The sequence below is a fragment of the Neolamprologus multifasciatus genome, chromosome 23 (genome assembly GCF_963576455.1).
Source record: "Neolamprologus multifasciatus chromosome 23, fNeoMul1.2, whole genome shotgun sequence".
Taxonomy (NCBI): Eukaryota; Metazoa; Chordata; class Actinopteri; order Cichliformes; family Cichlidae; genus Neolamprologus; species Neolamprologus multifasciatus.
In genome coordinates, this window is record NC_140460.1 from 43,171,025 (window position 1) to 43,183,036 (window position 12,012).

At 42.9% G+C, this 12,012-nt stretch overlaps 1 protein-coding gene across 1 annotated transcript; it reads right to left on the bottom strand.

Annotated features, from left to right (window-relative positions):
- Nucleotides 1–5,269: 5,269 nt before the first annotated feature.
- Nucleotides 5,270–8,679, bottom strand: urp2 (urotensin II-related peptide). The gene is made up of 4 exons (XM_085150535.1): nt 7,962–8,679; nt 7,366–7,686; nt 6,812–6,846; nt 5,270–5,602 (listed from the first exon to the last, which is right to left on the bottom strand). The coding sequence occupies exons 1-4, from the start codon at nt 8,056–8,058 to the stop codon at nt 5,432–5,434; spliced, it is 624 nt and encodes a 207-aa protein (XP_085006661.1). The 5' UTR covers nt 8,059–8,679; the 3' UTR covers nt 5,270–5,431.
- Between the last annotated feature and the right edge of the window lie 3,333 nt (nt 8,680–12,012).

Below are 12,012 nucleotides of genomic sequence, written 5' to 3' on the forward strand. Positions count from 1 at the left end.
CACTGCCTGGATTGATTACAAGAAGGCGTATGACTCAATGCCCCACAGCTGGATACTGGAATGCCTAGAATTGTACAAGATCAATGGGACCCTAAGAGCCTTCATCAGGAACTCAATGGGGATGTGGCGTACAACACTAGAGGCCAACTCCAAGCCCATAGCACAAGTCACCATCAAGTGCAGGATCTACCAGGGAGATGCTCTGTCCCCACTACTGTTCTGCATAGGCCTGAACCCCCTCAGTGAGATCATTAACAAGACTGGCTACGGATACCGACTACGGAACGGAGCAGTTGTCAGCCACCTCCTGTACATGGATGACATCAAGCTGTATGCCAAGAGTGAACGAGACATCGATTCACTGATCCACACTACCAGGATATACAGCAATGACATTGGAATGTCGTTCGGGCTGGAGAAGTGTAGTCGGATGGTAACAAAGAGAGGGAAGGTAGTCAGAACTGAGGGGATTGAACTACCAGAAGGCAACATTGCAGACATAGAGGACAGTTACAAGTACCTGGGGATCCCGCAGGCGAATGGGAACCATGAAGAGGCCGCTAGGAAAGCTGCAACCACCAAGTACCTGCAGAGGGTCAGGCAAGTCCTGAGGAGTCAGTTGAACGGTAAGAACAAGATCCGGGCCATCAACACGTACGCCCTGCCCGTGATCAGGTACCCTGCTGGGGTAATAGGCTGGCCAAAGGAGGAGATAGAAGCCACTAACATAAAGACAAGAAAGCTCCTTACCATGCATGGAGGGTTTCACCCCAAGTCCAGCACCCTGAGGCTGTACGCTAAGCGGAAGGAAGGGGGCCGGGGACTGGTGAGTGTCAGCACCACAGTCCAGGATGAGACAACGAACATCCAAGAATACATCACGAAGATGGCCCCAACTGACAGCGTGCTCAGTGAATACCTCAGGCAGCAGAAACCCAAGAATGAGGAGGAAGAGGAGGAACCATCATGGAAGGACAGGCCCCTGCACGGTATGTACCACCGGCAGATAGAGGAGGTGGCTGATATCCAGAAATCCTACCAGTGGCTGGACAAAGCTGGACTGAAAGACAGCACAGAGGCACTAATCATGGCAGCACAAGAACAAGCTCTGAGTACAAGATCCATAGAGGCTGGGGTCTATCACACCAGGCAAGACCCCAGGTGCAGGCTGTGTAAAGATGCCCCAGAGACAATCCAGCACATAACAGCAGGGTGCAAGATGCTAGCAGGCAAGGCATACATGGAACGCCATAACCAAGTGGCCGGCATAGTGTACAGGAACATCTGTGCCGACTATAACCTGGAAGTCCCGAGGTCAAAGTGGGAGACGCCCCCAAGGGTGATGGAGAATGACCGAGCTAAGATCCTGTGGGACTTCCAGATACAGACGGACAAAATGGTGGTGGCTAACCAACCGGACATAGTGGTAGTAGACAAACAGAAGAAGACGGCCGTAGTGATCGATGTAGCGGTTCCGAATGACAGCAATATCAGGAAGAAGGAACACGAGAAGCTGGAGAAATACCAAGGGCTCAGAGAAGAGCTCGAGAGGATGTGGAGGGTGAAGGTATCGGTGGTCCCCGTGGTAATCGGAGCACTAGGTGCGGTGACTCCCAAGCTAGGCGAGTGGCTCCAGCAGATCCCGGGAATAACATCGGAGATCTCTGTCCAGAAGAGCGCAGTCCTGGGAACAGCTAAGATACTGCGCAGGACCCTCAAGCTCCCAGGCCTCTGGTAGAGGACCCGAACTTGAAGGATAAACCGCCCGCAGGGGCGTGCTGGGTGTTTTTTATGTCAGCGTTAATCTCGTTGAAACAACGTTAACGCCACAACACGGCAAATCTCCGTTAACGAGCTACCGCGGATCGCCACGTGCGTGGGGCTGGACGGCGTCAACACAACTAGCTTTACTTTGTTGTCTGGGTCAACTTTGCTAGCGAGAGACAGAGAGAGGCGTTGAAAGGCTGCTCCAACAGAACTTATTGTTTCAGAGGAAAACACGAACACGGTGTACAGTCGAGTCTTAATAGCTTACTTACAGCTGGGCTCGTCAGGCGCTCTTCTTGGCTGCAGTGGTTATTATTATATTTACATGCTTCCAGCTCCCGTTTCTGCTCGATGACAGCTCGTACTTTTCCTTTTTCTCCTTCCTCACGATCACAGACACATAACAGGTATGACAGTCCATTCTCCCTGCAGCACGGACTACACTGCCCATGAGGCTACATGCATTAGGGCGATGTGTGACAGGTTGAAGGATTACTGAATATAAAAGGGTTCAGGTAATACTAATTCATATTAGTTTATATAAGACAAAAATAATGTAAATATGGTAAGAAAATTGTTAAGAGGTTATTATTTTTCATGTTATATTAATGACTTTCATTTTATTTAAGAGAAGTGTGATCTATACATCACTGATCAGCTACAAAGCCTTTTCTGGGATCGATTACTAGTGTCTCTATTCTCCACTAGGGGGCTTTCGCACGCTCTCCTCATTGCAATAAACAACTGCATGAGAGAAGCAAGTCAAAATCACTCTCGTGATTCTTTTCCACCTATTCAGGTAAAAGTGTTTAAAAGTTGATAGATTTGCAATCTGTAAGATATTTAATAGGTAACCCTTCATTGTTTTGTAAGCTTTAAAAGCATAATACAGTTGTTTTGAGCCTTAGTTTTATACTGTATAATGTCCATTAAGCTAACGGCAGATAGCTAGAAATATTGCTACTGTCAACCATTTTGTCAGGAAACCTGTTCAGGTATATGTATAGTAAGCACTTTATTATTTTGGTTTATTATTTAGCTTTTCCTTCCACCATGTGACATTAAGCAGTACAGAATGTGAAACATTTATGTTCATTTTGATTGCAATAAACGACTGCATGAGGGAAGCAAGTCAAAATCACTCTCGTGATTCTTTCCCCCTGTTTTCAGAGGTGTAACATATGCCTGTAACACTCTGCCTATTGCCTTCAGATTAAATCATTTTAAAAAATATTTCTTCACGTCATTATGCGGGTCACAAGTAGAGGTGACATGGGCCGCGAGATTAAGACAAAGAGCCTCTTAATGCGTGTTTTGTTTGGGTTTCCACCGGCGTGGAAACCAAAAATAGAGAGGGCATAGCCAAACACATGAAACAGGAAGACCGCCGTGTAATCCATTTATTTCAACAAAGTAACTGTATTCTGAATACCACCTTTTTAAACGGTAACTGTAACAGAATACAGTTACTCATATTTTGTATTTTAAATACGTAACGGCGGTACATGTATTCCGTTACTCCCCAACACTGTATATATACAGTTTAGTGCCCAGCAACATGGTTTATAAAATAAATCACGTTTGTAGTTGCTGTCCTGTGAGGACCACTTATCTCTGAAAAACTAGTGAGCTCAGAAATACAGGCCTTCATTTTTTAAAGCACATTAAATAAGTTAATAATTAAAAAATCAGCTGAATTAAAGGCGTGAGCAAACACTTTAACTGTTAATATCTACAGGGGGATTAAAATATGAATGAAAATGAATTTGGAGCTGCTGGTTAAAGACGGTACATTCAGATAATCTCATAGATGTTAATAAGTACTGCTGAGCCTGCATTTTATTAGATCAGATATGATTAGAGCTGCCATCCCCTCTCTATCGTAATCACAGCTTTCCTTGTTAATGTACTAAAACAAGTTATTAACGGCTTTTTTATTCTCCATCTTCTCTTCATCCCACATGTTAGCCAAAGTAGGTACAAAGAGGAGACTCATACTAAGCTGACAAACCACTGAGGCTCTTTTACTTGCTAATGCTAGCTGTATTTCTATATGAAGCGCAGATAGTAAGTGATCTCAGACCAGTGAAAGCTCAGTCAGTGGTAGCTTGTGTCACATGCTCGTCTCTCAGTTTATAGTCAAAGACCAGTGGTTTATCCACAATGCTTACGCACAAACCATCAGAAAAACCTCCTGGCCTCTCATCTTGCCCACTAAAGTAATTGACTGACACACCTTCAAAACAGCAAGGGTTGCATTCCCTTATGAAATTTAAGCAAGGGCGGCAGGCTGTAGCTAACTGCGGCCACAAGAAGGCAGCAGTGTAAAGGCTGGATGCACAAATTATTGACATGCGAGGATAGACTATTGTTTAGATATTTTCCTGCTACATCACTGCTACAGTCCACAACCTAACCAACTGTCCATGTCCATCATGTGCTCAAGCAGTGGTGTGATGTTTGATATAATAGCCTGCTCTTGGTCCTGTGCTAGACTTTCCAACACAGTGTGTGCTTGAATCATCGTGGCAAATAAAAATAGACAAAATGATTGTGATTGCAAGGTCAAGCACATTTAACACAGAGACTTATATATAACCACCAGCTGGATGACAATGACGCTGACGTCTGCAGAAACCCTTTGAATGAAGTGACCCAGGATTTACATACCAAATACTCACAGTTCAGTTTCCCCAGAAACGCCCGGTTGAAGAATTCACTGCTGGTCTGGACATCGGCTGGTTTGACTACTGAGGCTAGCTGGTGCCACTCATCAAACACTATTAACTCTGATGATGATTTAGTGTCAGATTGCAACACACTGCTGCTGAAGCTTTATCTAAATAAAGTACTGTATTTGATTTCAGCTCAACAACCAGTGTTACAAAATCCTTTAAATGCAAACTGTGTAATCAAAGAAAAACCAGAAAGTGAAGTTTCAGATCTCTCTGACTGTAGAAAATCAAATGTCAGCCTTTGTCGTCACAGTCAGTATTTGCTATGCAAATGATAAACTTTATTTAAAATATGGCACACACATTGAAAAACTGACGCGTGTCTGTCTTATAAAGGAGCGTAAGGGTTAACAGGTGTGTGTGTCTTGACCAAGGGTGCACAAGGTTTGCTTTGACTGGTCTGCCTTGTTAGTTGATGCATGAATGAAAAGGTCCAAGTAGAGGCTGGCGCCGGCCTGGTTCAGCACGAAGATCTTTCTGTTGTCATAGCCACAGTTTCTTAGCACTCAAACGTCAGGCAGGAGATACAGAAGAGGATGGAGGATGAATAAAAAGACGCATGCTTGGGTAGATGGAAGGGGAGATGAGCGAAAGGAAGAAGATGAGACACAAAAGTGAGCCGTGGCTGGAAAGCTGTCATTTCTGAGAGCAATACTTCCAGAAACACACTGTGGAAGAAGCAAAGAAGGAACACGTGGTTATAAATCAGTCTGAAAACGTGCTGGTGACAAAGCTGTGGCAACAAAGAGCAATGATAAATTCATGCACACACATAATTATGCACTCCAGTCCCCAATAACTGCTGCTCTGCAAATGTGCTGCATTAATCAAAGCTGAATGAGAGCAGCTTGGCTTAATAAATAAATAGGTTTGACCTGTTTGTTATTATGGTCTGTCAACCACATACACCACCTGTCAGAAGATATATACTAACTTTCCTCACCTCTTTTGTTGGTCTTCTTGGTCTGTGGTGGGAAGGACTTCCTAAAGTTTCGACCAGTCAGGCTTGGGATGACGTCTGCACTGGCTTTGGATGCAGTGCTGTCCAGTAATACTGGGCACGCAGTGGTGGGATTCACCGCTCCTTCAGCAGCAGCGAGCTTCCATCACAACGGTAACAAAAAGATTAAACTGGCTGTCAGCAATCAAAGCACGAGTCATCAGCTAGATACTTTCCTTCTCCCCCCTTTTAAGAATGCAACCACACAAACATCATTGGCTGTTTTATACGCCTATATGTGGAAATTGTTACATTGTGGCTTTGCTTGGATTTCAAGACATCCTCGTTTCTGCACCCTGTCACGCTCTGTGTTTCATTTAGGCTACGTCCACACGTACCCGGGTATTTTTGAAAACGCAGATTTTTCTATGCGTTTGCACCTTTTGTCCACACGTAAACGGTGTTTTTGGTCACTGAAAATGGAGATTTTTAAAAACTCCGGCCGGATTGGATATTTTTGAAAACTCTGTTTTTGCGTTTACGTGTGGACGAGAAAAACTGAGAAAATGCAGAAAACGCAGCGTCAAAGATGCGCGCCTTTTTTGACGTCACACTGTGCGCCACGTTATTGTTTCGGTGAAATGAATTTCTACAATACTGTTACTGTTAAATGTCTCTGCAGTGTTTAAATGCTTACATGTACACACACAGTTACTGTCCCTCCACACATACGACTCGGTTCTGCTTCTTTGCCCCAGCTTTGTTTACTTTTTCCCACCGAGGCTTCTAGACTTCTGATTGGCCAACATTTCTACACGGTTAGGAATATAGCGCCACCTGCTGCTTTGGCATGTTCCTAGCAGCGTTTTCCTTCATTTCTGCCTTTACGTGTGGACGGGATTATTTTTGAAAATAATAAAATATACCCGTGTAGGTAATAAAAAAAAAGTAATAAAAAAAATACCCGTGTACGTGTGGACGTAACCTTAATCCTTTGGTCAAAGTTCTTTATTGCTGGATTTAAGAAGTCATGTTCAAAATGCAACCAGCACTTCATTAGAAGTGCCCATTTTTGGGACAAAGACCAGTGTTTTGAATAAAACTAAACAAGCCAGTTTTCTCTTCAGATAGACTATTAACCTGCAAGCAACCAAAGACTACTCAAGCAGGGAGCACAAAAATTCTCATTTCTTGTCAGCCAATTCATGTATCTGTTTTCTTTATGTCTAATTTGAGTTATTTTGCAAGTTTCTAATCTTACTGACCACTTGAACCGCTTCAGACTGCGGGCCCTACTAAATGACATTTATTCATACATTCATGCAGCACTTTCTTTAACTCAGATCTTTAGACTTTGGGTCTAACTTACCACTTTATCTTTGCCCCCGGGATTTCTGCTGCTTACTGGAATGAAAAACAAAACAAAAATGTCAGGAAAGCTGCGGTCACTTCTTGGTTTAGGCCAAGCCTGTAATACTGTGCAGTCCTGAATCTCTCCAGACATAAGGAGCTGCATGTTTGAATTAGTCTGATGTGATGTTAAATAGTCTTTAATGCAGCAACTTGTAAGTACAAAGTGTTTGGAAATGAACTAATATTTTTCTAGTCTAGTCAGAGTACTCAAAGAACTTTAAGAAACATATTCACACATTCATTCATTCTGACGGAGACATCAAGGTCCATAGGGATGGGCAGGTGATTAACTGATGCTCTGATCATCTGATCTCCTCCTTCGTGCTGTGATAAAGGCCAATGGTAGAAAATATCCCAGATACAGAGTCTTAATGTGGGAGATATTCTTTATGTTGAGACCTTTCTCTTGCCGTTTTCTTTGTGCTAATGCTGGAACCTTAAAGAGTAATACATTGTATAATACAATGAAGAATGAAATGCATAAAAAAGTTAAAAGAAGAGTGGTATTACCTCGTGGCATGATGGTGAGCTGTGAGCTCCGGGTTCTGTTAAACGCCCGGTGAAATTCCTCCAAGGCTGAGATCATCTTCTGCAGCTTGGCTTGTGTACCAGGACCAGCTGTGTTGCTGTTGACCGCTGGTTGCTTGGACTTGGTATCTGCAATAGTTCTTGTAGTTTGGTCAGTGGTTTGTGCTGTACCATCGTGTTGAGCTGCTGTGCTTTTGAGGAGCCTGAGCTTCAGGTGTTGGTTTGAATTGAATGCTAAGGTCTTCTGTGGAACAGCTGAGACATGAAAAAGACTACGGAGGGAACGTGGTTGTTTCACAAAGCCTACAAAACAAATCACAATTAAGTGATTAGGCTTTTCCATGAAGAGCGTGCACAGAAACACAAGAAGCTGCTATTAGGTTCCAGCCATCATACACCTTCTTTTGAAATGACTGATGCAAAGACCGTGGCTGAAGACTGACTTTTTTAAAAACTGTGATGTGCTTTAAATGAAAGCACCGTTTTTTAAACACAAACAAACCTTTAACCAGTAACTCTTCAGGAATAAGGAAATGCCAGCTATGAGAATTAGTCTTGTATTATTAACATTTGTTTACCTCTTTCATCAGCTGCTGCTTCCACTTGCATCCCGAGAATCACCAGAACGTGCAGGATTAACGCCATCGCCATCAAAACGGTTGCTCTGTTTAGCATTGTGGCTTTAGTTGAAAAAGAAAAAAAGATGATGCTCAGGCCTGCAGTCTATATGAATTTACTTTTTCTGAAAGTTTCAAACTTGGACTAGTTATCTTTTTCCCACAGTGTTTTTGTTCTACAAGTTCTCAGTCTGTATTGTTTCTCCTGATCAAATTATCCAAAACATGAGCTCTGGAGATTTTCTGGGTTCTTTTAGTGTCTATGGAGATTCTGTCGTTCCCAGTTTACTCAAAGAGATAATCAGCGTTATCTTCAGGTGTGATACAGTACCTAAATTGGTATTTGTCAATTAAATCTCTGCAGCTTCTCTAAAACACCTACAGTTCAGCATCAGTTTCATCTGTGAAACAGAGAAAGTTTTTCTTTTCATAATCCATGGATGCACCTCTCAAAGAAGGCTTGTCAGGAGTGTGTTGCTTTTTCGGACACAGTCAACGTACCTCGCTTTTATAATCCTTGGTTTGTCCCAGAGCGTCAGACTGATTCCTCAGCATCAACCAATGAGACCTGAAAGGCCATGTAGCCCAGCCCTTCCTCCTCGATGGGTCGGTGACATTTGGAGAGTGTGGCGGCAAGCTTTGTGTGTTTGGTGTCAGCTGTATTGTTTTGTGAATCTGGTGTCTGTGTGTGTGTGCTTAGGCTTGTGTTTAATATGTGTGTCTTGTGTATGTGGACATGGCTGTATAAGCAGTGATAAGGTAGTTCTTAATATGTTTGCTCAGGGGCCACAGAAAAAGAAAAGCATTCTGACGCATGAGGGCTTGGAGCCTCCGACTGCACACACACACACACACACACACACACACACACACACACACACACACACAAATGAACTTGGAAGAATAGTGAAAACCACACACAGACTGAAAACAAGCGGGATGCACATCAAAGTGCACGTGAAGGCTGGGAATTCATGTCCAAAAAGGGCTTTTCAGTTGTTCATTGGAATGACTAACCCTTCAGACAGAGAGCCGACACCTTAGTGATAGCTACAAATATACATGAACCACATTAATCCGTGTGATGTGGAAGGACACGATGGGGGGAAATATTGAACTTTGCAAAGAGATAGAATATAAGAAGGGTGAGAGAGACCCGGAGAGTTGCTGGGTGAAAAGAATTTAGTTTAAAAACATTCACTCATTGTCTCAATCTTTCTGACTAGCTTTGACATTAACACGTGTGTGTGTCCACATGTGAATGAGTTTGAAAGTTTAAGGGAAATATAAAAGTTTCTGTTTCTGTAGAAGCCTTTAGTTTCTCCTCTTATAGACACTTACAGGATGTGTGTTTGCACGTTTCTTTCATTCATTTATTCTTTAAAAATCAAAGCAAAAACAGGAATATCAGAATCGGATTATTTTCTAGTAAGTTTTCATGCAGTTTTTCAGCTGGTGAAAGTCTCTGGCCATTAATAGCCATGACATAGTAGAAGATAGTAGTAGCTTGATTTTTTCCCTTTTGTGTCTTTCTCTCTTGCCGTCGCTGTGTTGAGATCTCAGGTACTCTGAGCAGGCTCACAAAGGTGCTACAGATGAGAGATAAAAGTGGAGCCCTGATGTTAAGATGTGAAAGTCAACACATATGACCCACTGCAATCTGAAGCAGCCAGTGAAACAAAAATACGTTACACTGGATAGGTAGAGGTGAGATTCAAACCTACTACTAATGATGACTAGTTACTGATACCCAGGATGGTACCAAAACTCAACCAATAGGCTTCAGTGTAATTTTGATACCCGGTTTTGAATAGTATACAAGATCCAACTGTGCAGAGAAACCACCCACCCTTTCTCCATTTATAATGTGAGGAGAGTGGACCTGCCCTTGAAGTCCGTGATAAGTTATTTTGTTTCAAGGACGAGACATCCAACGAGACCAAGACAAGACCAAGAACACTTTTACGTGGTCCTGGTCTCGTCTTGGTCTCAACTGACTTTTGTCCTGGTCTTGGTCTCGTCTTGGTCTCGAGGTCTCGAGACCAAGACGAGACCTCCAACCAAGACGAGGTTGGAGGTTGGAGGTTGTTGTGGGGTTGAACTAACCTGGTTACACGATTGTGAACTGAGACAGTTTTGAGTTAGCTGATTGTATCATACCACATATTTGATCTACCCACTGCTGTCAACTGGTATCACCGTATCAGCTGTTCTAATAGGGTAGATAAAATCTTATGGCGACAGAATACAATGTGAGACAGTTTGATGAGTCTAAATCATTGACTGTAGAAAACATGGACGACGCGACAGCTCCCCAAAAATGAAGCCAAAACGTCTCTATCGCCCCCTGGTGTCTGGCTGCAGTATAGGTCATAAACCCCGCCTCCTCCATGTTAGCGGATGGGACTGGGGTCAGACTAAAATAAATTAATTCTGCTTAGATAGATTTTTTCCAAAGATTCTTTCTTTTGTTTTCAATAGTTCTCATCACGCTGATTGATGTTCAAGGGGTCTCCTTTCCCATAAGTTTGATTCTAATTCCTACCGCGGTGATGTTAAATTGGGGTGAAACGTCATCATAAGAGCTTTGACTGACAGCTGCAGTCACGGAGAAACTTGCGTATCTCTGTTCGGGAATAGCAGATAGAGCGTAGGCTCTGAGAGGAGGGCCAGCGTTTACGCTACGAAAACACGACCGAGTGTTTTAACCTGACAGCCTGAGGTGTCCTGAGGATATTTGAAATGCAGACTGGAGCAGCCAGGGATTAAACTTCCAAATTTCAGTGGATGACCCACAGCCACCTCATGTTCGGTTTCCATGCCATATCTCAGAACAAATCCCAGAGTGTGATGGGTGGGCTCTTTTACATTTTGAGAGAGGCTGGTGTAGTCAAACAACATATTAATTACTGTTTTGAGGCTGTGATTATTAGCATGGATATTAAAATCGCCCAGAACAATTATGTTATCTGAGCTTTGCACTAAATCAGATACAAATGTAGCGAAATCAGACAGAAACTCTGAGTAGGGGCCAGGTGGGCGTGGTTAAGAGATACCTGGCTTTTGAGTTTTCCAATTATGGCAGACAAGGCTAAGAGTTAGCCTTTCAAATGAATCAAATCTGTCTGGGTTTATGGTTCATTAATAAGCTGGAGTGGAAGATTAAATCAATATATTGATCAATTATTAAATCATTTCCTAACACGGACTTAAAAGTGAGAAAACTAATGTTTAATAATTTTACTCTTTGGTGCAGCTGATGATGCTTTATTGTTCTTAGTGATTTTTTTCAATGCTTTGGTTCTTTTTTGATTACATGGGAGTGGACAAAGTCTCTATGGGGATGGGGTTTGGGGGAATGACAGGAGTAGAGACGCTGCAGAGGTGTGTAAGCCTGCAACTCTGCTGCCTGGACCCAAGTCAAATGCCAAAGCCAAATGTTTCCTGGAGACTCCCCTGACACAAAGTAGACAACAGGAATGATGTCCAATCCTGAAAGAGGAACACTATCTTCAAGAAGTAGAACAGACTAAAGGCAAAATAAGTGACAATGAGACCTGCACCAGTAATTCTGCCATGGTCCAAATAATACAAGGGATCGTCAACGCCAACGGAGAACCAGAAGCCTCACAAAGAAAAAGAATGTGCACGCCCCTTTCAGAATAGTACTGTTCAATGCCTCCATGAAGACTGCTTTTATGGATTCATTTATCCAGCTGGCCCAAATAGAAAGATATCCTGATGTTCAGTATGTGCCGTTCTGAGGGAGTTCACCAAGGCCTGCTGCATGGGCTACACCTGGTGGTCCCCAGGGGTTACTGCTGGGAATCAGGGAAAAATGTTCCATTCTTCATTCCTATTTAATGACACAGCTTCCGCTGGATGCAAAGGACAGTTTACCAAGGACAGTTCTTCAGTTCATCAACAAACCTTTGGTAAGAATCAACATAGGCTGTCTTAACTTCATCTGAACAGAAGAAATCAAGTTAAGTCAAAGCTTACTTATATAGCA

Excerpts from the sequence above, each read along its gene's own strand:
- urp2 (XM_085150535.1), bottom strand. The coding sequence starts at position 8,058 with ATGCTAAACAGAGCAACCGTTTTGATGGCGATGGCGTTAATCCTGCAC. Across the intron at positions 7,687-7,961 it reads AGCAGCAGCTGATGAAAGAG|GCTTTGTGAAACAACCACGT; the intron begins GTAAACAAATGT and ends TTTGTTTTGTAG. Across the intron at positions 6,847-7,365 it reads GCTCACCATCATGCCACGAG|TAAGCAGCAGAAATCCCGGG; the intron begins GTAATACCACTC and ends TTTTCATTCCAG.